The sequence below is a fragment of the Carassius auratus genome, chromosome 19 (assembly GCF_003368295.1).
Source record: "Carassius auratus strain Wakin chromosome 19, ASM336829v1, whole genome shotgun sequence".
NCBI classification, from domain to species: domain Eukaryota; kingdom Metazoa; phylum Chordata; class Actinopteri; order Cypriniformes; family Cyprinidae; genus Carassius; species Carassius auratus.
In genome coordinates, this window is record NC_039261.1 from 1,119,912 (window position 1) to 1,147,003 (window position 27,092).

A 27,092-nucleotide genomic window follows, 5' to 3' on the forward strand; every position below is an offset into this window, starting at 1 on the left:
CCTCATGGGGATGTAAAATACTTGAATAAAGAACAAATCCCCCAAAATTACAAAAGTATGGCACTTGTACTTCTACTTCATTACATTTCTGAGAAAAAAAGGCAGCACTCTTTATTCCTTACCATTTTATTTCAAATTAAAAAAATAGTTGTTACATTTTTGCTTTTTTTTTTATCTTGCTTGCATTAAATGCAGTAAACATTAAAAACAGACCATCATCAGAGTTCGCAACCTGAAGTCTGTCATCATATCCAGGGATAACCCAATCAGGTTTTTAAAAATGATCTAGCCTGTTCTTTTGCTGTCTTCAATGCATGTTCCTGCTCTTATAGTGCAGTTTCTGTCAGTACATATTGTTCCAAGTCTTCACTGTAAAAAAAGGCAACCTATCACATTCAACTTAAGTCCAGGCAGGACCACTTTGGCAAGTTACTTTATTTATTGAACACAATTTGTCTTTGGCGGTATGGTTCCTTATGGGGGTTCTTGCTCCCAAATTATTTAAACATACAACAGCTTAAACATGAACCCCCCGGAACCATCATCTTGAAAAAAAAAACGTCATTTAATGTGTTTAAAAGCAAACAGTGGTAATTGTGTAGATGTGGCAGTGGGACTAAACTGCTTAACTAAGCATGTTTCTTTAATATCTGCAAACATATTATGGTATTTTTATGCATTAGTAGTGTGAAAATCTTACATACAGCACCTTTAGGCTCATTAAAATTTCTGTTTCCATAGCTACCTGTTGCACTTAAAAGCCTTTAATTTCAGTTCAGTTAATTCCATACAAATAGCTGATTATGCAGTCACCTTTTTTATATAGTGCTTCATACAATTATAGTATTAAACAGGAAGTTAGAAGTTTTGCTCTTCTCGGAAGTCTTTTTATTCAGAATTGATTCCTCTATCACACTTATTCTAGAGATGCCCCAATCCTCTCGACTCTGGCAGCACCTCCATCCTTTATATGATACATCTTCCTCAGAATCGGCACCAGCATCGTTTTGAGATTAAAGCCTTTCAGTTCAAGGATTTGTCCAGCAGAAAATAGCTAAATGAGGAGGTAACTAACACGTGATCAGAAGCATGATTTGGGCAGACAAGCAAGGGTTTTAAGTGTTTCTTTCTGCAAACAGATTTACATCATATGCTCTACTGAAGTGTGCTTGCCCTCTGGGTCGCCTTGCACAGAGACCTGCTTTGATGGAAAAGTGAGTGTGTTCAGAATTTGTGTATATTTACTCGGATGTTCATGATTACAATGACTTATTTCTATAGTCTGCCAGCTGATGTGACTTGTAGTCCATATTCTTGTAGTCTCCCTGAACAAGGCCAGGTGAACCACTGGCACTGGGAGTGTGTGAATCCTTCTGTTGGTGTTTGTCTACGTTAGAATAAAATTTTATCTCGATCTTTGCACAATGTTCATTCTGGCAAGCACTTAAGACTAAAGTATGTAACTGCCCAGGGATGCAGATTTATCAGGGGCCATAAAGCTGAAAACCTCTCAGGATGATCATGCACATCCTCTCAAGGAGTAAATACGTTTAATATCACTTTCAAACTATCAAGTTTTGGAGGGGCAAATAGTTTTATTAATACTACATAAATACACTCAAATAATCTGTGTTTACAAATGTACAAACCTTAACCTCATTCTTACACTAATTCAGTTATTAGTCATGAGCGGTTTCTGAGATTAGTTTACCTTAAAATCCTCTGATTGGATGCTGTGTTGTGACTACAATGCTGCATTAACAAAGATGCTGCAGTAACAACAATGCTGCAGTATCATGCAAACAGAAACCTTTGACACTTTTAACCGGATTGGAACCGGATTGTGTTAATTATTTAAACCCATAACTCTATAATCCCCCCCCCCCCCCCCAATAAAATAGAAGCTCTAGACATTTAGAAAACTTTTAATGGGAAGTGGTTTTATTTATTGAATGCAGCTACAAAGCAATGTGTTTCAAATTAAGATAATATATTAAACATAATACGATGAGCTGTTTTCTGGAAGCGGATGACACCAGAAGCAAACCAAAAAAAATCAGGTGGATATTATGAAATGCATGTGACCTTCGATTTACAATAATGATATTTAACATTTAAATGATTACATACATATATGTTTATAAAGTTTTTAGGTAACACCGAATCAGTTTTTCAGTCAGTAGTGCTAACTTTACTCATGGCATGATGTGTAGTGTCTCATGCTTTATTTCTGCTTAGTGAAAGGATGCTATTCATTCTGAAAAGAAAAAAAAAATTAAATAAAGCAGTCTGCAGTCAACAAAGCCAAATCTTCAACAAAATTGTTTTGCAACCATATTATAACACTGTTATATTGCTTATTCACTTGATAAATTCATACTTAAAACACACTCTACTATGTGTCATGGGTATCAGTCTCATGAACTGGTGAAGTGTAAAACTTGAATGTAGTGGATAAAGGCAATTACCAAATGCATGATGTTGTAACAAAAGAATACTGTCATCAACTGAAATGTTTGACCTAACTTGAATAAACCTTTTTGGTTATAACAGTGAATGACTACAGCTACCCTAACTTCCTGAACTTACTGAAATATGAGGGGAAAAGGTGTTATTCCAGATATTTAACATTTTCCTTCAGGTCAAAGATGATAAAAGTTCAAAATCCCCCATATTTCATGTTCTTTCTCATCACACATGCATAATTACACATCACTGAAAGTAGCATGCCTAAAGCAGTCATTACAAACAGTTTTAGTAACCTATGTCTGACTCTTACACACATAATATGAAACAAAGCACACGTTAATACTGATGGGAAAAGGAAGAACAAAATCAAAATGACCATCTCCGTCTTCAGTCATTACTTTTCTTGCTTCCTATGGCACAAAAAGAAATCATAATCAATATTGCAGTGTAACATGACTATAAGATTGTTCATAATTCTGGAATACATACGCATTTTTCTTCTAGATGGCATCTTTATACATCTTCATTGGCTCCTTTAATAAAGGGAAATGAATGAGACAAATGTCAGAATCATTTAGTGAACTTCATATACTGTATGCACCAGTTTAATTACCAATACCAATTAGGGATGCATCAGTGCCCATGAGCCCCGGCCACTTTAGTCTCTTTGGGAAACTGATTGTTTTATAAACACAGGTCATAATTTAACAGCAGCACATACTGGATAAAGTGAAACTATGTTAAGAATATAATTTTCTATCAACATGATGTTATGAGCACAAAGAAATGTCATTTTATTATTATTATTAAATAATTAAAAAAAATAATGCAAAGTCTAGTTATTTTGCATAGTGAATATTTCCATACAAATTCTACAGATTTTTGTTCATGACATACTTCATCAAATTGAGTCGCTATAACCAATTAAATTTCTACTTTCTAATTATGCAGTTATTTTTCTAATTGTTGGGATATAATAATTTAAATGGGTATTATAAATATTTACATCCAAATGAGGTCAAATCAGAAACATTGCAGACATACAGCATTTCTATAAGCAGTCCCCCCCTTTGAAGGGTATTTCAGTTTCAGGTCTGAGCTGTTCCCTGATTATTTAACTAAAAATTAAGCAATTTACAGTTCTGTAGTTGATTCCAAATGTTAAATTTCATTTGCAAGATATTGCTGGGAACTCCCAGGATGAAGCGAATAAAACTGGGCATCATTAGGCTGAAAAAACTAACAAAATCAGGCAGATAGCAGAAAAGAAGAAAAGCACTAGTGAGATCACTAACACCAAAAGGCCTGGCAACACAACACAACTTGTGTTTAAGTCTCTACAATCAACAGAAGATCTAGTGAAAGTAAACACATTACAGAGAGTTTATTACAAGGCAGGTAACTAAAATACTTAATTTCTGCACAAGTTATTACATTAAAAATGTAATACTTATATATGTTCAGTTTTATACATGTTTTTTGTTATTATGCAATCAATCGATACACCACCCTTATGGCACATTATATCAGAAATCACCAGCAGATATTAACTGCTTACCTCCATTGGCTGCAGTTTGGCATCTCCATTCTCTGTGAAATCTAGAGGAATGAGATAAACACAGAAATCTTATTAATTTTAATTTACCATAAAATGATGCATCTCTTAAACAGGTCAAACTGCATTACATTAGTGAAGTGGTCACAATCAGTTAAGTGCGTCAAAATAAAACAGATAAATCAACAATAATAAATAATGAATCATATTTGGTGGTGGTTTCATGGAAACTTGTCTGTATTTATGGTACCTCCCTGAAATTGTTTATCTAATACATCATTTCTGGAGGTCTAAAATAAAATTTAAACTATGATTGTGGGAAATACCAAATCGTTAAGCTATATTGCTAACTTGCTAACAATGCTTTTGGCTTTTGGGAACCACTCTCCAGAATGTTCATTATTAGCAGTGGAAACTGATTCCCTGTCAAAACATACTCAGTGTATTTTAAAGCAGTCCATAGAAATCGTGTTATATTTTATGTTCATAACCAGTGAGAGGGCGCATTAAAAACATCCAGTAGTAGGTGTATTCACATCCACCCAAGCTCTAGTGATAAAAATGCATTCATGTGTGAACATCCCTTAACACTTATCTAAAGAGAAATACAGATTCACTCCACTTCAGTATTCTCCAAAACAGTTTACCTGGCAGATTCCTTTGAACTTCTCGTTTTCGGCAAACTAGAGAGGGTTACAAAAAAATATGATAAATACAGGTGCAATCTCTATGCATTACTTTCAGGTACTCTTAAAACAATAGAGTTATAGTTCTCTCTCTGAAGCAGTTCTGTCAATTCTAATAGTTGAAGCACTTTCATTAAAGAGAAATATTAAAAGCCATGTGCCCAGAATCTGTAATCATGTTTTAATACTCACAGAGTCTTTTAGTCTTATAAAGGTAAAAAATCACTAATGCAACAACAATTGCTACGCCTACAGCTCCAATCGCAATTCCAATAATCATGGAGCCTCCACAGTCGGGGCATTTTCCATCTGCAAAAACAAAAAATGAAAATTAATTCACTGAAATTAGATGAATCACATTTAGAGAACTGACATTGTTAAGTCCCTTTTAAAAGGGATTTTAAGGGATCCTCTATTTTATCTATAGGTTTAAACAAAAGTTTTTTTTTTTTAATAGAAAAACATAATAGAAAACAATGTCAGCAGGCGTGACATTTTATAGTTTTTGAAAACTGGTTAAGCTTTTAGGTATTATTTTTGTCTTGCAGATTTTAAAATCATTAATGTCACTGAGTTTGTGGCTTTTTCTCACGTTATAGTACACTAATTGTCTCATAATTATTCCTGATAATTCATGCTCATCCTATGAGAGCATTTTGTTTTCGCTACACAAAATGTATTACTTATTCCAAGAGTCATGTAATAAAATCTTCATATTGTAAAATGTTATTGTATAAGAAATCTATTGTATTATTTAGTTAAAAATGTCTGATATGGGGTATCAATTTAATGTGTTAATTTAATTAATTAGTTATGAAAAATAACATCATTTAATGACTCGTACAGTTAATTGGAGACAAACATGATGCAGGATAACAACTCACTGCATGATGTACAGAATTCCCCTAAAATTCAAGAGATTTATACAGGAATGCTGTCTTGATATCAGGGCGGTATATCTGTATATAAACTGTATACGAAGATGTAATATGTTATGTAAATATATATGCCTGTATATGTTATGTAAAATATCTTATTCAGGACATCACTAAGTCTATAATTAGTTTTTTAATGAACCCTTTTATTATTATTTATATTATTATTACATTTAGTCATTAATTATTTTTATTATTCAACCCTCTACGCACGCCTTGGCAATATAATCATCATTGGCTAGTAAATTTTTCAGTTTTCTCACCAGACTGATATACTATTTTACAAACACACACACACAGACACACACACACACATATTTATATATATAGTCAATAATTATAAAATGGTATTAAGCACTATTTAATGATATAACTTTAGTGATTAGAACTAAAACTTGATAACCATGTATGAATGTATATTTGGCATTTTAACTGAACTTAAGACTGGTGGTGATGCTTAAGATATTGTTGGTCATTCAGGGTTTCTGTAAAATAAAAATAGTAATAGATCATATTAATTATTATTAAAAGATAATACTACTACTAATTCTACTATAATACTAATTTATATACAATGCACTATGGATTGATGAGCTGCTGGGTTCATGAATATTAATCACGTTGTATGCGTTCGGTCAAACTGATTTGCTGAAATCAAAACAGAGACGTAATAGATGAACGCCAGCCAATGAAATTGCCATTTACACATTAGCTCCACCCACTACCGGAGAAACCGGCCTATCTTCTGCTTGTTCTAAAAAGCTAAATAGTTCTAAATGAACTCCATTATTTTGACAAGAGAAGACGAAAAACAATATAGTTTACATGTAACGCGTCGATTCAGCATGGTAAGACTCTAGCTCTCTCTCTTTGCATGTGTGAGAAACAGCGCTATCAGCAAAGCGATGACGAGTCATGGGCCTTCACACAGAGTTTACAGTTCAGCAAATACAGGTGCACAGTGCATCCATTGAGACGAATTGAAAAGTACAGATCGCTTGATGGAGAGAGAGGTCTGAAGCACTCAGTCAGTGTTCAGCGAGTGAAAATATATCTGTGCTATTCATACAATAGCCTCGAACACACACACTGGTGAGTAAAATCTAAGAATTCATTAGCCAATGGCTAACAATAGACATAATTTAGTCGCATAGAGTAAAATTTTGTTGCATATGCGAGTGATTTACTCACAATGTAGAGGGTTGTTATTTTGTGTTTCCCTTATTATTTTTGATAAAGAATTTTAGAGCTTAAGAGCAGAGCATAAAAAATTTATAATTCTTTCAAAGGTTTTTCATTTATTTTCATGATTTTTTCATGACCTGTGAGATTTTATGTGCGATTAATTTGATTAATTAATTGTCGCATTGTGTAATTAATTTAATTAAACATATTAATCTCTTGTCAGCCCTATTTATTTATTTTTTTGTGAACTGATATTCAGCTTTTTCTTTTACAATTATTATCCAACAAACCAAAGACGAGCTTAGGAGGCCTATTAAAACTCAATAGAGTTGCTTCGAAGGAAATGCCCCTGCTTTAATGAGCATTTACTGTAATACTTTCTGTTTTGCCTACCCCATGGGATGATAATTGGCTCTTTGAGGGTTCTGTGAGACACAAAACAATCATATTCTGCTTTTTCATCCTCCTGGATAAACACACTCTTCTTCAGCTGGAAGGTCCCATCATGGTTTGGTCTGACTCCTGAGGATACAATCTCCTCTTCAGGCAGGGGTGAGCGATATTTCCTGATGCTCAATATCACATCTTTAGGGTAAAAGCCAGTGGCAAAACAGGTGAGTTTCAGCTTGGTTTTGTGACCGGTGTACCTTTTTGCAGACACATAAACATCTGGAGGAGCTGAGGACACAGGGAACAGTTTATCAGTGAGTTGTATCTCCATTACAGCAGCAGATCATCAACAAATTCAAATACGTTTCAGTTACTCACAGCCGTTTTGGATCTCCTCATCTCCAAAGTCTCTGAATTTGTTAAGCCAGTCCACACACTCTTTCTCCAGGTAGCCCTTGGTGTACTGGTTTAGGATGGGCACATTATCCCACTTCCTCTTGGTTGGAAGAGCTGCAGCAACAGGAGCGACCCACTGAGACTCCTTATCATCAAAAGACAGGAAGTTATCTCCATCATAGCTGTACTCATCAATGCCTTTGGAAAATTTTACTTCATCTCCCTGTTTCTCAATTTCACAACCATGTCTCCACTGAAGAACATGAACATCTGAAATAGACACAAATTAAAATGTTTGTGAGATTTTATTATGATAAAAAATATATATTTTTTTTTCATTTAAAAATATGCATGTTGAATTGTATCAGTGTTCCTCACCAGATTCATTGTGTCTCATGCGTTTCATCAGAATGTCGACGTTCACATTAAACCACTGTTCTTTGCTCTTTCTGGACTGGGTGCCTTTCTCCCAGTAATCCTGCTGCATTTTCTCCTTCATCCAGTGCTGTTTGGGAATCTTTCTCTGTTCGATGCTATTGTAATAGTCGATCTCTCTGTCATCTAGCAGACCCATAGCAGTGAACTGATAGATGCCCGGCAGCTCGACAGGTTTAGACAACGCCGTGTAAATGTAATACAGTTGGTGTTTCTCTGCAATAAAGATAAATATTATCTGTTTTATATCAACTATTAAAGTAAATGTGATAAAAAAAAATAATAAAAAAATCTGAAGGGAATGGCAGATTAAACTTGATGTGTTAACTCTACAGTCTCAAAACATTTCAGTTACAGAAAGAACTGAACAGTCTAAATATATTATAACATATAAAGTCAGACCTATAATCCACTGAGACAAAGGAATAAGGCTGGATAAAGTAAAAAATAACAATAAAATAATTTCTGTTTATACATAAGGATCATATTTTTAATTAACATAATTAAAGTGTAATTCAGCTGAACCTGTACTTGTGACTAATCCTGGTCTCAATTTTATGATCAATAATAAAGGTGTTGGTAAATAAAGGCCCCTACGCTGCCATGCTGATCGACGTTTAGCATCAATCTGTGGAGAGTTGCTTTTAAAATGACAAAACTCTTATATAATTATTTTTATGAGTAGATACACGTTTAAATATATTATGTTAGCATACATTCGTAATCAAATGTTAATTCTTTCGCGACAAAGACGTTTTAGACCAGGAAGTGTAGAGTTACTTTCACTTTCTTTCTCCGACAAAAACAGCAAAATGTGATCGTTTACCTGTTTGAAGTGAGGGCTCACAGAGAAGAAAAACACAAAGCAGAGCAAAACTCGAGGTCAGGACAGTCATGCCCATGGCTGGAAAGATTTTAATTCTCTGTAAACTCTCCTGATATTTACGGAAGTCTGAATACAACTGCGCAACAACCGAACACAGAAACAGTCTGCTGTGAGAAAATGGCGGATGAATAGAGGATAGCCAATAAGAAAATAGTGAGCGATCATTTCATTCGTATCTGGGCAGATGCACTGAAGCAAGATTACTAAATCAACACAAGCTGTGGAGGTGCATGATCTAGACCGGTTTATTACCTCTAAAAATATTAAACAGCGTGCTTAACGATGTGTTCAGGTTTAATAACATTTATTAATGCCCTATTTCTCATTAAGTTACAACAAACAGTTCTTCAAGTTCACTTCTTGTTTGGAGCAACGTTTTGGCGACGTAATGCAACATGGGCGAAATAAAGTAGCTTTACATTAAAAATATATTCCATCTGACAGTCGGTATGTTTGGGCTTTGTGTTAATGGGTTTGAGTTTAATTAACCATTATTAACCATTATACCATCTAAAGCAACACTCACAACCACTGAAGTTGCAATTATATTTTATTTTCTGTTCTACTAAATGTTAAATAACAGGTAGATATTTTAAGCAGTCAGTTATCACAATGGAAACAGCTGTCATATTTGTAAAATGTTGTCTTATAAGGTTAAAACTAAAATTGAAACTAATCTATTGATTTGACACCATGAAAAATTATTGTAATGACAATATAAATCACCCTAATAAGACAGAACTGTGTTAGGTGGCCTTAACTACTGAGTATTTACATCAAGAAAGTAAAAATATATTTACTGTGCTCATATCGTAAAACACTTCTGCTGATACTGAGGTGGGATATACTGTATAAGATTAGGGACAGGTTTGCTGTTGTGGTAGGTTTTAGGTCCAGGGATCAGTCAACAGTGTAATCATACATCTAAATACAGAATTTAATTACTATAAAAGTATATTTTTATTTACTTTTTAATACAAGTAGCCTACAATGTAAAACATGTTTGTACACAATAAGTGCAGTGTACCAAATGAATATTTAAATGTAAGTACATAGTAAGGCCATCTAATATAAAGGTGTTGGTAAATAAAGGCCCCTGCGCTGCCATGTTGATCGATGTTTAGTATCAAGTCTGTGGAGAGTTGCTTTCGAGTTGACAAAACTCTCATATAATTATTTGTATAAGCATATAGATACACTTTTAAAAGTATTTTGTTAGCATACATGCGTAATCAAATGTTAGGCTAATTCTTTCGTGACAACGCCGTTATAGACACCAGGAAGTACAGAGTTACTTTCACTTTGTTTCTCTGACTAAAAAAAAGCAAAATGTGATCGTTTACCTGTTTGAAGTGAGGGCTCACAGAGAAGAAATACACAAAGAAGAGCAAAACTCGCGGTCGGGACAGTCGTACCCATGGCTGGAAAGATTCTGAATACAACTGCGCAACAACCGAACACAGAAACAGTCTGCTGTGAGAAGATGGCGGATGATGCTGACAACTAATTTCCTGAGGAAGTTTATTTTTATTTTTATTTTATTTTTATTTTATTATTAACATTATCAGGGAAACAGATAAAAATGACAACAAAACAATACAATAACAATTAAAAGGTAATCAAAAAAATACAATAAAAGTTAACATTTATTATGAATACTTTTTTTTTTTTTCAAGATTTTTTACAACAAACTACTTTTCAATAGTAAAAAAGAAGGTATAATTCTTAAAGAGTATCCCAGATGATTATTTGGAAATGAGAACATTTTACAAGCATGCTCTGGGTTTTTTTACTGGTATTGAAACCAATAGTTGTTGATATCAAATGCCACAGATCTGCCGTTCAGTGATGCTCTCACTCTATAGACTGTTGTTTTAGAAGTGAATGTCCTTATGCAGGCTGGATTTGACCAGTGGAGGTCTTAATCTGAAACACAGACATTAATATTTGTTATTCAGTTTAATATTATGAGTGGCTAAATATTAAGCAAATGATGTTTGGTATTTCCACGTTAGTCTCTAAGACACTTTTAATCAAGAGGTAGCTACCCTTGTCTACGCTATTTTGAAATCAGTGGATGTCCAGTATTCCCAAATTTAGAGTTCACTTCAATGTGCAAGGCATGCTTATAAAATAGCTATCCTGGTCCTGGTCCTTAAGTCTGCTTTTGTCTGATTACTCTAATGGGTCATATCTATGAAGGTGTATGTCATCAAACATTTGCAGTTCATCCAGAATGCTGCAGTCTCTGGCTGATGTTCAGGCTTCCCAAATATTTACATGAGACTCGTCTACTCTGCACCTCTGCTGCTGGTTCCCTGTCCCTGCTAGTCAAAACCCAAGTCCCACAATAGGGCTAATCTTTTATGGCTTAAAAATTTTGTTGACCAGATTATATTTTTCCTGAGATACCCAAGCCAATAAAAAAATAAAAATAAATAAATAAAAAAACGGAAACATGTCAATGTGTCCGATCTGGCTGCACTGATATTACATTAAAATATAGTTACCATGAGGTCCTTTTTCTCCTGAGAGCTATAAGTACTGCTGTCTGAACTCGAAACATTCCTGTTGAGAAATAGTAAATTGTCAAAGTGTTTCTCCAGTGCTGTGCATGAGATGCCATATTACACAGGAAAGCACCAATCAATCAATCAATTAAAAAAAAAGAGAAAGAGAAAGGTAAAAAAAAGAAGCATTTAAGTAAAACTGGTGTAAAGCTTTGTGTGCACAATGAGATTCATAAGATAATAGTTTCAATTACAGGAACACAAATGATGCATTTACAGATGCAACCTAATTTTGGTGTATTATTTAAGAAAACCAAAGTGGCATATTCACCAGAGTCAGAACCGGACTGACTTCCTCTTTTTACTGTTTTAGGTTTAACAGATATTCAAGTTAAGTAGCAATACAAGTCACATCAGAGATTTTGAACTGCACAGTGAAATGCTTTATGTCGTGACATTATCTCCAATGCCTGGACATTTTACTTACAATACACTTTGATTCCAAATTATTTGAACAGTGTTTACACATTTAATGGACAATTTGTATACATTTAACGTCACCTTTTAAAACATAGCTAACAAAATTAATTGCTCTATCCTAGGATCTGTTATTAGCCCTCTCTTGTACTTTTAAAGAAATTTTAAAATGTTAAAACATGAAATAAGTGTAACCAGTTTTTAATCTGTATGCTATATGCCTGTTCAGTGGAAATCAAAAGCATTTTATAATAACTACACCATGATTGTATAATAAAATAAATTTTGTCTTGGGGACAATTATTCCTTTGAAAACACAAAACTGATAATAAGAAAGTATGGTTTATCATTATTCAGTCCATACTCACCAGCAACTCATTTTTCCTCTTAAGAAGAAAACCAATCCACCAACTCCCAGCATAAGCAAGACTCCAATCACTACTCCAATCACCAAATTCATCATATTCCCTTTAGTGCAGTCCTGGCATTTTCCATCTATACAAATACAAAATAAATATTTAAAATCAATCTGAACTGATCAAGGATAGAACAAGAAGAAAAAACAAATAAAAAATAAATAGGTTTACAATTTAAAAGCCTTTTGATTTGAATATCATGTGATAATTTTGTCTATATGCTAATTACCCCATTTAATGACAATTGGCTCTTTGAGGGTTCTGTGAGACACAAAACAATCATATTCTGCTTTTTCATCCTCCTGGATAAACACACTCTTCTTCAGCTGGAAGGTCCCATCATGGTTTGGTCTGACTCCTGAGGATACAATCTCCTCTTCAGGCAGGGGTGAGCGATATTTCCTGATGCTCAATATCACATCTTTAGGGTAAAAGCCAGTGGCAAAACAGGTGAGTTTCAGCTTGGTTTTGTCACTGGTATACCTTTTTGCAAACACATCAACTTCTGGAAGAGCTGAGGAAACAGAAATCAGGGTATCAGTGAGTTATATATGTATAACAGCTGCAGATCATCAAATAAAACATTTACGCACAGCCGTTTTGGATCTCCTCATCTCCAAAGTCTCTGAATTTGTTAAGCCAGTCCACACACTCTTTCTCCAGGTAGCCCTTGGTGTACGTGTTTAGGATGGGCACATTATCCCACTTTCTCTTGGTTGGTAGAGCTGCATCAACAGGAGCGACCCACTGAGACTCCTTATCATCAAAAGACAGGAAGTTATCTCCATCATAGCTGTACTCATCAATGCCTCTGGAAAACTTCACTTCATCTCCCTGTTTCTCAATTTCACAACCATGTCTCCACTGAAGAACATGGACATCTAAAATAGACACAAATTAAAATGTTTGTGATTTAGATGATAATAAAAAAATGTTCTTAAAAAAATGCATGTTGAATTGTATCAGTGTTCCTCACCTGATTCATTGTGTCTCATGCGTTTCATCAGAATGTCGACGTTCACATTAAACCACTGTTCTTTGCTCTTTCTGGACTGGGTGCCTTTCTCCCAGTAATCCTGCTGCATTTTCTCCTTCATCCAGTGCTGTTTGGGAATCTTTCTCTGTTCGATGCTATTGTAATAGTCGATCTCTCTGTCATCTAGCAGACCCATAGCAGTGAACTGATAGATGCCCGGCAGATCCACAGGTTTAGACAACGCCGTGTAAATGTAATACAGGGAGTGTTTCTCTGCAATAAAGATAAATATTATTTGTTTTATATCAACTATTAAAGTAAATGTGATAAAAAAAAGGTAGCTACATTTCTGAAGGAAACGGCGGATAAAAACGTGATGTGAACTCTACAGTCTCAAAGAATTTCAGTTACAGAAAGAATTGAACAGACTAAATATATTATAACATATAAAGTCAGACCTATAATTCACTGAGACAAAGGAATAAGGCTGGATAAAGTAAAAAAATATACTTTTTTTATTTGTTTACTAGGCCAGAATTTCCGTTTATACATAAGGATCATATTTTTAATTAACATAATTAAAGTATAATTCAGTTGAACCTGTACTTGTGTCTAATCCTGGTCTCAATCTTATGATCAATAATAAAGGTGTTGGTAAATAAAGGCCCCTACGCTGCCATGTTGATCGACATTTAGCATCAAGTCTGTGGAGAGTTGCTTTTAAAATGACAAAACTCTTATATACTTATTTTTATGAGTATATAGATACATGTTTAAATGCATTACATTAACATACATTCGTAATCAAATTTAAATTTGTGGCAAAGACGTTTTAGACACCAGGAAGTGTAGAGTTACTTTTACTTTCTTTCTCTGACAAAAACAGCAAAATGTGATCGTTTACCTGTTTGAAGTGAGGGCTCACAGAGAAGAAAAACACAAAGCAGAGCAAAACTCGCGGTTGGGACAGTCGTGCCCATGGCTGGAAAGATTTTAATTCTCTGTAAACTATCCTGATATTTAAAGTCTGAATACAACTGCGCAACAACCGAACGCGGAAACAGGCTGCTGTCAGAAGATGGTGCATGATGCTGACAACTAATTTACAGGGGAAGTTTTTAAAGGCAGATTGTTTTTTTTTATTATTGTTTTTTTTGTTTTTTATTTTAAGAGGGAATTTAGAAATATTAAAGTCACAAGTTAACAGAAAGGCCACCTATTTTGATTAAAGAGACTGTGTGGGATGTGGTTCCAAAGGGAGAAATGATTAATCAAACATTTTTTAATCCAAATGACTTTAAAAGTTCTGTTAACATTTTCAAGATGAAGTATTTCCAGACCCGCTTCAGCTTTCTTATTAGTAAGAACCCTTTAGTCTTTGGGATTTGTTTTTCCAAATAAAAGAATAAAAAGATGATTGCTATGTTTAGAATAAAAGTCTTATTCATATATAGATAGGGAGTGATAGACAGATCGAGATAAGCCTTCTGTTTTAGATAATAGGACACGACCATAAACAGACCAACAGTTTAATAACGCTTTGGTCTTTTTTAATCTAGAGGAAAAATTAAAGTTTTGTCTTTCTGTAACATCCTTTGTTACAAGAAATCCTAGGAATATAAGGTTGTGTCATCCACCACTTGTGAAATTTTAATTACTTTACCAAAAATTTGGAGACCTTGAATTTGTTTATTATTAACAATACCAATGGATAATAATTTGACAACCAACAAAAATAAAAAGGGGAAAATTATACAGCGTAAGTACATTGTGCCAAATGATTATTTAAATGTAAGTACATAGTAAGGCCATCTAATATAAGGGTGTTGGTAAATAAAGGAACCTGCGCTGCCATGTTGATCGACGTTTAGGACATCAATCTGTGGAGAGTTGCTTTTAAGTTGACAAAACTCTTATATAATTATTTGTATGAGTATTTAGATACACTTTTTAAATGTATTATGTTAGCATACATTCGTAATCAAATCTAAATTATTTTGTGACAACGACGTTTTAGACACCAGGAAGTGTAGAGTTACTTTCACTTAGTTCTCCAACTAAAAAGAGCAAAATGTGATCGTTTACCTGTTTGAAGTGAGGGCTCACAGAGAAGAAAAACACAAAGCAGAGCAAAACTCGAGGTCGGGACAGTCGTACCCATGGCTGGAAAGATTTTAATTCTCTGTAAACTATCCTGATATTTACTGAAGTCTGAATGCAACTGCGCAACAACCGAACACAGAAACAGTCTGCTGTGAGAAGATGGCGGATGATGCTGACAACTAATTTCCTCAGGAAGTTGCTAAAGGCAGATACCTAGTTTTTTAAATAGTTTTTTTAACACAGAACAAATATCATACAGAGCACAGCGAAAGACAATCAGTGTAATTAAAAGTGTGACATTAATAGTAACAGGGGATCTAAAAATAATGTAATAATATTTTAAACGTGTTAACGACTTTTTGTATTTTAACAATTTCAGTGAAGATATAAACCAATCAAATTCAGCTACAAATACCTTAAATATCGGGGACGAGTTTAAGCACTTTTGTTTATGTATATACAATTTTGCCAGCAATATGAATAAATTAACAATGTATTCAAGACCTTTGTTAACATTTTTTTCATAGTACACAATAATGTCCTTTAAAGAAAAACAGTAAAATTTTCATTTTTCTAGAGGAGAAATGTAAGTTTTGTCTTTCTGTAACATCCTTTGTTACAAGAAATCCTAGGTATTTGACAGAGGATCTCACTGGAATATTACTAATAACTTTATCATTTAAATTGTGTAAAGGAAGGATTTCACATTTGGATACATTTAGAATTAAGCCAGAAGCCTTAAAGAAGCTATTAATGAAGGAGATAGCAGTAGAAATGAGATGAGCCCTTTTATAAAAATAAGGTTGTGTCATCCACCACTTTTTTAATTACTTTACCAAAAATTTGGAGACCTTGAATTTGTTTATTATTAACAATACCAATGGATAATAATTTGACAACCAACAAAAATAAAAAGGGGAAAATTATACACCGTAAGTACATTGTGCCAAATGATTATTTAAATGTAAGTACATAGTAAGGCCATCTAATATAAAGGTGTTGGTAAATAAAGGCCCCTGCGCTGCCATGTTGATCGACGTTTAGGACATCAATCTGTGGATAGTTGCTTTTAAGTTGACAAAACTCTTATACAATTATTTTTTATGAGTATATTTAAACACTTTTAAATGTATTATGTTAGCATACATTCGTAATCAAATTGAAATTATTTCGTGACAAAGACGTTTTAGACACCAGGAAGTGTAGTTACTTTCACTTTGTTTCTCTGACAAAAACAGCAAAATGTGATCGTTTACCTGTTTGAAGTGAGGGCTCACAGAGAAGAAAAACACAAAGAAGAGCAAAACTCGCGGTCGGGACAGTCGTACCCATGGCTGGAAAGCTTTTAATTATCTGTAAACTCTCCTGATATTTACTGAAGTCTGAATGCAACTGCGCAACAACCGAACACAGAAACAGTCTGCTGTGAGAAGATGGTGCATGATGCTGACAACTAATTTCCTCAGGAAGTTGCTAAAGGCAGATACCTAGTTTTTTTTTTATTGTTTTTTTAACACAGAACAAATATCATACAGAGCACAACGAAAAACAATCAGTGTAATTAAAAGTGTGACATTAATTAGTAACAGGGGATCTAAAAATAATGTAATAAAATTTATAATGTTTTCATTACTTTTTTTATTTTATCAATTTCAATGAAGATATAAACCAATCAAATTCACCTACAAATACCTTAAATATTGGGGATGAGTTTAAGCACTTTTGTTTATGTATACAATTTTGCCAGCAATATGAATAAATTAACAATGTATTCAAGACCTTTGTAGACATTTTTTTTTTCACACAATAATGTCCTTTAAAGAAAAACAGTATAGATCCTTTACAAGATTAAAAATTAAATCTGCCAATTCCTTCCAAATCTTCTGGGTAATTTTACAAACAAAACACAAATGTGTTAACACCTCTTTCTCATTTTTACAAAAATAACATAAATCATCAATATCAGAGTATCTTGAAATGATTGATTTAACAGAGTAGATGGTTTGCAAAATTTGAAAATGTATTTCTTTATTTTTGTTATTGATACAATATTTAAAAGGGATTAACCATGCAGTCTTCAAATGAATATCATCTATAATAGAGTTTAAAAAAATCCTCTAGGTGTTATTTTATTTTGTTTGGGAAAACAGTGAAAACATGTTTGTTATTGCATTTTTTACCAATCAGTTCAAGACATTTTAAAATTAATTTTGGTTTTGTCATTACTACAGAGTTATAGTGAATATGACTTTTAACCAGATGAACAAGAATAGGAGGAATAGCTTTAATGACCAAATTAAATTCCTTAAATTGCACAGGGAAATTGTGGATTTGCATGAATTGTTCTTAAGTTAAAAGATTCCCATAATTATCAAACATATTTTTAAGATGATAAATATCCGTATTAATTTTTTTTTTTTTTTATTTAACCTTTATTTAACCAGGAAAGTCCCATTGAGGTTAAAAACCTCTTTTTCAAGGGAGTCCTGGCCAAGAGGCAGCAAAAACACAGTCAATTACATTTATAAAAGTTATACAATACAAATAATTAAAAACATTTGCAATTTAAACAGGTCATTTCAGGTTCTCTCAATCTGGACTTAAAAGCATTTAAGGAAATGAGTTCAGATAATTTCAAGTCTTTTTGCAAAAAGTTCCATGCAGAAGGAGCTGAGTAGACAAAAGCCCTTTTTCCCAGTTCTGTACGGGCAAATGGAACAAAGAGCAGCAAGTGATCATTTGATCGCAATGAATAAGAATCAACACTTCTCCATGTGATTAAACTACAGATGTAGGATGGCAAAAGACCAAGCATGGCCTTATAGATAAAAGTATGCCAGTGCCCTGATCTCCTGTTGGACAACGATGGCCATCCCACTCTGGAATATAATTCACAATGATGGGTCAAGTTTTTACAATTCGTAATAAATCTCAGAGACGCATGATAAACAGTGTCAATCTTATACAGACATTGTGCTGAAGCGGTCCTATACACCAGGTCTCCATAATCTAAGACAGATAAAAATGTTGCAGTGACTAGCTGCTTTTTTGCTTTAAAAGAAAAACAAAATTTATTTCGAAAGAAAAAGGACAGTTTAAGTTAAACCAGTTTCTTAAAAATAAAGATCTATTGGCAATCGTTATATTGATATTATTCCAAGTGAAGGTAGTGTGAGGAGAGAAATTGTGTGAGTAGCAAATTTCCAGGCTAAAAGCACTTGCTGGTGGAATTTTGACAATTTAAGAGGAAGTTTAGAAATATTAAAGTCACAAGTTAACAGAAAGGCCACCTATTTTGATTAAAGAGACTGTGTGGAATGTGGTTCCAAAGGGAGAAACGATTAATCAAACATTTTTTAATCCAAATGACTTTAAAAGTTCTGTTAACATCTTCAAGATGAAGTATTTCCAGACCCGCTTCAGCTTTCTTATTAGTAAGAACCCTTTAGTCTTTGGGATTTGGTTTTCCAAATAAAAGAATAAAAAAGATGATTGATATCTTTAGAATAAAAGTCTTATTCATATATAGACAGGGAGTGATAGACAGATCGAGATAAGCCTTCTGTTTTAAATAATAGGACACGACCATAAACAGACCAACAGTTTAATAACGCTTTGGTCTTTTTTAATCTAGAGGAGAAATTTAAGTTTTGTCTTTCTGTAACATCCTTGTTACAAGAAATCCTAGGTATTAGACAGAGGATCTCACTGGAATATTACTAATAACTCACATTTGGATACATTTATAATTAAACCAGAAGCCTTAAAGAAGATATTGAAGGTTTTGTTATCTGCCAATTGTGAATGTTTTTATTTCTTTACCACTTATGTAAAGCGCGTATGTACACAATAAGTGCATTGTACCAAAGTACATAGTAAGGCCATCTAATATAAAGGTGTTGGTAAATATAGGCCCCTGCGCTGCCATGTTGATCGACGTTTAGGACATCAATCTGTGGAGAGTTGCTTTTGAGTTGACAAAACTGTTGTTATACAATTATTAATATGAGTATATAGATACACCTTTAAATGTATTACATTTGTATACATTCGTAATCAAATTTTAGTTCTTTCGTGACAAAACCGTTAGGCAATAACGTTAGACCAGGGAGTGTAGAGTAACTTTCACCTTGTTTCTCCGACAAAAACAGCAAAATGTGATCGTTTACCTGTTTGAAGTGAGGGCTAACAGAGAAGAAAAACACAAAGCAGAGCAAAACTCGCGGTCGGGACAGTCGTGCCCATGGCTGGAAAGATTTTCATTATCTGTAAACTATCCTGATATTTACTGAAGTCTGAATACAATTGCGCAACAACCGAATCAGAAAATGGCGGATGATGCTGACAACTGGGGAAGTTGCTAAAGGCAGATTATTATTATTATTATTATTATTATTAATATTATTTTTTTTTTATTATTATTATTGAACACAGAATAAATATCATACAGAACACAGCATAACAGTCATGTAAGTGTGACATTAATAGTAACAGGGGACCAAAAAATAATGTCATAATATTTTAAACATGTTAATGACTTATTGTTTTTTTAACAATTTCAATGAAGATAAAAAACAATCAAATTGAAAAGTCCAGAAAGAAAATAATGGCTCCATCATCAACATTCTCAGCATAATCCATAAGGTCAAGCCAAGTCTAATATTGTTAGCATGATGCTAACATTATGTGTGAATCTTTTAAAAAACCTATTCACTTATAATTTTATTTAAACCTTCTCGTAATCTGTTAGCAAATGCTAAAGTAATGTATTTATAATCAATTGTTAGAAGAGAGATTGGTCTCCAATTTTCTATCAAGTTTGGATCTTTATCTGGTTTAGCAATTAACAAAATGATACCTTGTTTCAAGTAGTCATTTTGCCACTGTTAATATAATCATTTTACATATTATAAAGAGGAATTTCGATCAGTTCCCAAAAATGTAAGTACATTTCTGCTGGGTGTCTTTGATCTCAGAAGAAGTTGTTATATTTGATTCACAAAAACCATGAAATTCTTCAATTATTTTTCAATAATAGGAATGTGTTGATGGAGTATTTCAATGAACTCTTCACATTTATAAAAATCAAATTTGCTATGATATAGTTCTTTATAAAATGAGTAAACAAAGTCAGAAACTGTTTTTGATCCGTACAATGATTTCCATTAATATTTAAAGCAGTTAAAGCATATATATTTTACAGAATAACATTCAAAAGTGTTAGTTTTAAAGAAGCTGAATGAAACACAGATACACTCTCTGGCCATATAGAATGGAAGTCAATTGATAATTTATTTACATGCTATCAAAAAGTATTTCAGATTTTTGTATTAAATATGGTATTTACCAAATAAGATTAGTCTCTGGATTCTGCATCTATACACAGTCACTTAGCAAAATAGTCTGTTCACCCTCAAAGAGAAGGAAAGATGATCTCTGTGTTAGTTTTGTATAGCAATTTGATTGGCTTTGTTTCACAGATCTGGTTAGAAGGCCTCTCAGTGAAAACATGCATTGCATTGACATTATGCAAATATTCATGTCATTCTATACAGATGCATTAACAGCCATTCAGATTAAAAGTTTATCACACCAAATATTAATCTTGATGTTAACATGCCTGTAGTCTACTTTTGACATGTAACCAATAAAACCAACAAATCGTACCAAATATTGAAATAGATTAAATTATAGACAACAAGGTCTTTAGCTTCCCAATATGAATATAACTGATTTTTAAACAATAACATTTGCTTTCTAAAAAAGGATGAGGATGCAGAAGGTCTGAGTCTATTCATTGTGTCTCATACAGTTTATCATAATGCTGACATTCATATGAAACAATTGTTCTAAACAGACCAAATCTATTATATAAGTTAAATAATAATATAAATTTAGTTTCAAAATCCCACAGTTAAAAGCAGTTCTAACAGGATTAATCAAGATCCTGCATAAACTGAAATTCCTATTTTTCTGTTTATTTTGTCATTGTTTCTAGGGTCTTGTTTTGACAAACAAATTTAAGGCAAAACGTGAAACATAATCCTTTAATGACTATCTAATCCTGATATTAATCATGTATTTAATAAGATTGTTCAGTCAAAAATGAAAATTCTGTCATTATTTTCTCACCCTCAAGTTGTCCCAAACATGTATGGATTTCTTTCTTCTGGTGAACACAAAAGAAGGTATTTTTAAGAATCTGGGGGATGCATGGACTTATTCATTTATTTTGTATTTTTTCCAAGTCTTTGGAGACCAGAGCGACTGTGGATAGTTAGTTTTTTTTTTTTTTAGTTGATAAATCTATATACTATATTCGCTCTATTTTTAAATAAGTATAAAATACATACACTTTCATCATGCACGATGCTAACATAATTTCGTAATCAAATTTAAAGTCTGTCAATACAACCCAGTTTTAAAATAAGGAAGCATAAAATATTTATTACACTTTTGTTTTCTGACAAACGCAGCAAAATTCATACCAGAATATACTGGTACATTAAATAAAAAATAAAAAAAAACCTTCTCCGTCTTTGGCCTGAGACACCAGGACAACCACAGGTTTGGAGAATAGCCTAAATGGATAGAGAGCTGGAAACTGATTACAGAAAATGGAGGAACAGAAATACAGAAAACGTAAAATGATAATATCTGTATATGCCTAAATCAGCATTTTGGATGAAACCCTCACATGGAGTGCTGAAATGACAGTATAATGACAATACTCACAGTAAGCAATTCTTTCTCCCAAGTAATCCCAATTGATTTTATTTGGAGTTTTCAAAATGTTAACAAATAAACAATGTATTCAACAGATTCAGATATCACACATTTATAGAAATATCAAAACATGAGGCTGTACCAAGAATAAGTAGATCCCACATTACCACCAGGCATTCATTGATACCACCGATACATTTGGTATCATGAAGAATGATTTTAAGTGATCATTGCCTGAGTAAATGAAGTGCATTAAAACAAAATAAATCAGCTGAGGTAAAACAATCACAATTTTAACAACTTTTGAAGAGTAAGACATTCAAGAGTATAAAATAATAATATATCTCTTTTTTATAGAGTATTCCAGATAATTGTTAGTAAATTAGATCATTGGTTTCACTGGTATTGAAACTATCAAATATTTTTAATGATAGTATTGAAAATATCAAATATGATGAAACAAGTGTCTACCATGAGCCTTTAGAAGTAGCAATAATAATTTAATCTGGAAAACATAATTTTCTCAAGCAGTGTTTAAACATTTCCAGATTATATGAAAATTGAGAGAATTTATTTAACTACAAGCAGTCTCCAAAAATATTATGATTGTCAGAACTGTCAGAGTTGTTGATATCAAATGCCACAGATCTGCCATTCAGTGATGCTCTCACTCTGGAGACTGTTATTTTAGAAGTGCTTGTCCTTCTGAAGGCTGGTTTTGACCAGTGGAGGTCTTACTCTGAAACACAGACATTAATATTTGTTATTCAGTTTAATATTAGGAGTGGCTAAATATTAGGCAACTGATGTTTGGTATTTCCATGTGAGTCTCTAAGACACTTTTAATCAAGAGGTAGCTACCATTGTCTACGCTTTATTTAAAATCAGAGGATGTCCAGTATTCCCAAATGTAGAGTTCACCTCAATGTGTAAGGGATGCTTAAAAATAGCTATCCTGGTCCTGGTCCTTAAGTCTGCTTTTGTCTGATTACTCTAACTTTCTTTGGGTCATATCTATGGAGGTGTATGTCATCAAACATTTGCAGTTCATCCAGAATGCTGCAGTCTCTGGCTGATGTTCAGACTTCCCAAATATTTACATGAGACTCGTCTACTCTGCACCTTCTGCTGCTGGTTCCCTGTCCCTGCTAGTTCAAACCCCAGGATCCACAATTTGGCGAATTTTTTAAGGCTTAACCATTTTTTTGACCATATGATATTTTTCCTGTGCTACCCTAACCTGAGGGAAAACAGAAACATGTTAAGGTGTTCCCTTTGGCTGCACTGATATTATATTTAAAATATAGTTACCATGAGGATCACTGACTCCTGAGAGCTAGTGGAACTGCCGTCTGGACTTGGATCAGAACTTCCTTTTCCTGTTGAGAAACAGTAAATTGTCAAAGTGTTTCTCCAGTGCTGTGCATGAGATGCCATATTAAACAGGGATGCACCAATCAATCAATCAATAAAAAAAAATGGAAAAGAAAAAAAAACAGCTTGTACATGAAACAGTGGTGAAAAGCTTGCATATACAGCTCATAATGCTTTGCTCTGTTTGTGCATGTTTGTGTGTGTGTGTGTGTGCGCGCACAATGAGATTGATACCAGTTTGGATTCCAGAAAGACAAATTATGCATTTAAAGATGTAACCTGATTTTGGTGCTTTATTTAAATAAAAGCATGAGATAGTGGCATATTCACCAGAGTCAGAGTCAGAACCTCCTCCTATTTTTGTCTTAGGCATCTCAGTTGGATTTCCTGTAACATACAGATATTCAAATTAAGCAGCAATACAAGTCACATCAGAGATTTTGAACTGCATAGTGAGATGATATCTCCAATGCCTGTACATTTTACTTACATTACACTTTGATTCCACATTTTTGTGTTTACAGATATTTAATGAACAATTTCTATACTAATTGTAACATCACCTTTAAAATGAAATATATAAAACAGTTACCAATATTACTTGTCATGTTATTAGCCCTCTGTTGTCCTGTTGAAGAAACAGTGAAATGTTAAAGTGTATTTTGACATAGCCACAACTAGATCTAAATCTGTATAATAGATGTTTGTTCAGTGGAAATCAGAAGCAATATATAATTACAACACCAAAATAAATGTTTTATTGGGGAAAATCATTCCTTTGAAAACACAAAACTGATAATAAGAAAGTATGGTTTATCATTATTCAGTCCATACTCACCAGAGTTTCTCCTCTTCTTTAAGAAGAAAATCAATCCACCGACTCCCAGCATAAGCACGACTCCAATCACTACTCCAATCACCAAACTCATCATATTCCCTTCAGTGCAGTCTGGGCATTTTCCATCTATACAAATACAAAATAAATATTTAAAATCAATCTGAACTGATCAAGGATAAAACAGAACAAAAAAGTTCACAATTTAAAAGCCTTTTGATTTGCATATCATGTGATAATTCTATCTAATATGCTAATTACCCCATTTAATGACAATTGGCACTGGGAGGGTTCTGTGAGACACAAAACAATCATATTCTGCTTTTTCATCCTCCTGGATAATCACACTCTTCTTCAGCTGGAAGGTCCCATCATGGTTTGGTCTGATTCCTGAGGATACAATCTCCTCTTCAGGCAGGGGTGAGCGATATTTCCTGATGCTCAATATCACATCTTTGGGGTAAAAGCCAGTGGCAAAACAGGAGAGTTTGACTTTGGTTTTGTCACTGGTGCACCTTTTTGCAAACACATCAACTTCTGGAGGAGCTGAGGACACAGAAATCAGGGTATCAGTGAGTTATATCTGTATGACAGCTGCAGATCATCAACAAACATTTACTCACAGCCGTTTCTGAGCTCCTCATCTCCATATTCTCTGAATTTGTTAAGCCAGTCCACACACTCTTTCTCCAGGTAGCCCTTGGTGTACTGGTTTAGGATGGGCACATTATCCCACTTTCTCTTGGTTGGTAGAGCTGCATCAACAGGAGCGACCCACTGAGACTCCTTATCATCAAAAGACAGGAAGTTATCTCCATCGTAGCTGTACTCATCAATGCCTTTGGAAAATTTTACTTCATCTCCCTGTTTCTCAATTTCACAACCATGTCTCCACTGAAGAACATGAACATCTGAAATAGACACACATTAAAATCATTGTGATTTAGAGGTAAAAATGTAAAAAAAAAAAAAAAAGATAAAAAATGTTCTTAAAAATATGCATGTTGAATTGTATCAGTGTTCCTCACCTGATTCATTGTGTCTCATGCGTTTCATCAAAATGTCGACGTTCACATTAAACCACTGTTCTTTGCTCTTTCTGGACTGGGTGCCTTTCTCCCAGTAATCCTCCTGCATTTTTTCCTTCATCCAGTCCTGTTTGGGAATCTTTCTCTGTCCTTCACTATTGTAATAGTCGATCTCTCTGTCATCTAGCAGACCCATAGCAGTGAACTGATAGATGCCCGTCCGCTCGACAGGTTTGGATAAAGCTGTATATATGTAGTACAGAGAGTGTTTTTCTGCAATGCAAGAGGGGGAAAAAATGCATAAATAGCAAATAATAATAGTAATTATAATTGAAAAAATATATTAAAAAATATATATAAACGGTGATATAAATAAAATCAATCTTGTTTCGCCAAGTCAAGGTCTATTATATTTATAAGTTTTGTATAAAAATAGTTTAACCAGTAGGTGGCGACAACCGAAATTAATTCGGTTAGGAGAAGAACAAAACTAAAACCAGCCCAGGTTTATTTATCGAGTCATTTATAATGTCACTTGCACTCTAGCTGGTAAGCTGTTTGTAACAACAATAGTCTTTCTCTGTTACAGCCTATTCTATTTCGAGAAGTAGAACACAAACTCAAATTTTTGTTATAAAAAAAAAAAACTCAGATTAGTCCACAAACTTTAAAGTATTACTGTAGACAGAAAATCGCTTTAAGATAGCCTAAAAAGAAAGTAATGGATAGGCCTTTTAAATTTAATATTCATTTTTTTTTTTTTACACTTCATTGTCTTAAATATTATTATTATTTTAGTAACACGTCATTCCACAATACAATACAAGTATTTTAATTTAAGTAGGCTAAATAACGAAAACTTGCAAGTAAGATTAGACCTATTTCAAACTTATTATTCAGTAGTTTTATGTGTAGTGGAGTAGGCCTAGTTAAAAGATCCGTCGAGTTGATGTAACTTATACACTTGTTTTTCAAGGAAGTAACATAAACCGAAAGTATTTCTGTACCTGCGCCATTTTAACGACACACCTGGACACCAAAACACACCTGAACTAACTAATCACTCGAGAAAAATACAGTTTAAGTCTTTTAAACACTCATTATGTTGAGATATACATATTACAGTACGCATATAGAGGAACTATATTCAATGATGGCAACATGGTTTTGCTTTCAGTTTTCTGATAATAATGTTAAATTAAAACTAAACGCGCTGTTAAGCAGCAGACTCACCGCTCCAGGCAGGTACAGCAGCACCTAGCAGAAACACCGAGCACAAAACTAGAAAAAGTCCCATTTTTAAAGCCTGTTAAGGCTTCAGAGCCTATACGTGTCTTCTTTATTCGACGACTTCTGTTGATCTGAAGCCAGTCCAACAGGTTAATGTGTAAAAAAAAGTACCAATCCACACCCTCCAGAGATCCGATCCAATGATAAAACAGCGCGCACAGCGTCACTTATACACAGGATCCACAGGAGTGCGGAGTTTATGCTCCTGTGTCTGTTGTGAACTTGTGATAAATCATTAAATAAGGCATTTAATAATCCAAGCAGCTAAATCCAGCCATCTTCAAGAATTGGCTAAAAACATCTCTTCCATCTTTATTTGACCCTCAAACTCTTGTGCTCTCTATTCTGATTCTATTCTTTAAAAATAAAAACTCTATCCATTTGCTGTTTGTTTTCTTAAGAAAAAAAAAGGAGGAAAAA

At 33.6% G+C, this 27,092-nt stretch overlaps 2 protein-coding genes across 9 annotated transcripts; both read right to left on the reverse strand.

Moving 5' to 3' along the window:
* Positions 1-1,909: 1,909 nt before the first annotated feature.
* Positions 1,910-16,863, reverse strand: LOC113119102 (H-2 class I histocompatibility antigen, Q10 alpha chain-like). Of its 7 annotated transcripts, none has more exons than XM_026288308.1 (9): positions 16,676-16,863; positions 7,995-8,267; positions 7,599-7,886; positions 7,224-7,508; positions 4,903-5,019; positions 4,672-4,707; positions 4,028-4,068; positions 2,959-3,002; positions 1,910-2,879 (listed from the first exon to the last, which is right to left on the reverse strand). In XM_026288308.1, the coding sequence occupies exons 1-8, from the start codon at positions 16,749-16,751 to the stop codon at positions 2,970-2,972; spliced, it is 1,149 nt and encodes a 382-aa protein (XP_026144093.1). In that variant the 5' UTR covers positions 16,752-16,863; the 3' UTR covers positions 1,910-2,879; positions 2,959-2,969. The 7 variants fall into 7 exon arrangements, with proteins under 7 accessions (XP_026144093.1, XP_026144094.1, XP_026144092.1 ...); XM_026288309.1 differs by lacking the exon at positions 16,676-16,863 and adding an exon at positions 15,402-15,590; XM_026288307.1 differs by lacking the exon at positions 16,676-16,863 and adding an exon at positions 14,221-14,397.
* A 5,300-nt stretch (positions 16,864-22,163) lies between these two features.
* LOC113119101 (H-2 class I histocompatibility antigen, alpha chain-like) lies at positions 22,164-26,772 on the reverse strand. Of its 2 annotated transcripts, XM_026288301.1 has the most exons (9): positions 26,616-26,772; positions 25,383-25,655; positions 24,978-25,265; positions 24,616-24,900; positions 24,358-24,483; positions 24,112-24,147; positions 23,850-23,906; positions 23,457-23,524; positions 22,164-22,884 (listed from the first exon to the last, which is right to left on the reverse strand). In XM_026288301.1, exons 1-9 carry the CDS (start codon positions 26,677-26,679, stop codon positions 22,828-22,830), a joined length of 1,254 nt encoding a protein of 417 aa, XP_026144086.1. In that variant the 5' UTR covers positions 26,680-26,772; the 3' UTR covers positions 22,164-22,827. The 2 variants fall into 2 exon arrangements, with proteins under 2 accessions (XP_026144086.1, XP_026144087.1); XM_026288302.1 differs by lacking the exons at positions 23,850-23,906; positions 24,112-24,147.
* Positions 26,773-27,092: the final 320 nt, after the last annotated feature.

Coding starts and splice junctions, on each gene's coding strand:
- LOC113119101 (XM_026288301.1), bottom strand. CDS start 26,679: ATGGGACTTTTTCTAGTTTTGTGCTCGGTGTTTCTGCTAGGTGCTGCT. Junction 25,656..26,615: donor TGCTGTACCTGCCTGGAGCG/GTGAGTCTGCTG, acceptor CTTGCATTGCAG/AAAAACACTCTCTGTACTAC. Junction 24,484..24,615: donor GCCAATTGTCATTAAATGGG/GTAATTAGCATA, acceptor GTATTTGTATAG/ATGGAAAATGCCCAGACTGC.
- LOC113119102 (XM_026288308.1), bottom strand. CDS start 16,751: ATGGGTACGACTGTCCCGACCGCGAGTTTTGCTCTTCTTTGTGTTTTT. Junction 8,268..16,675: donor TGAGCCCTCACTTCAAACAG/GTAAACGATCAC, acceptor TCTTTATTGCAG/AGAAACACCAACTGTATTAC. Junction 3,003..4,027: donor CCAAACTGCAGCCAATGGAG/GTAAGCAGTTAA, acceptor CCTTTATTAAAG/GAGCCAATGAAGATGTATAA.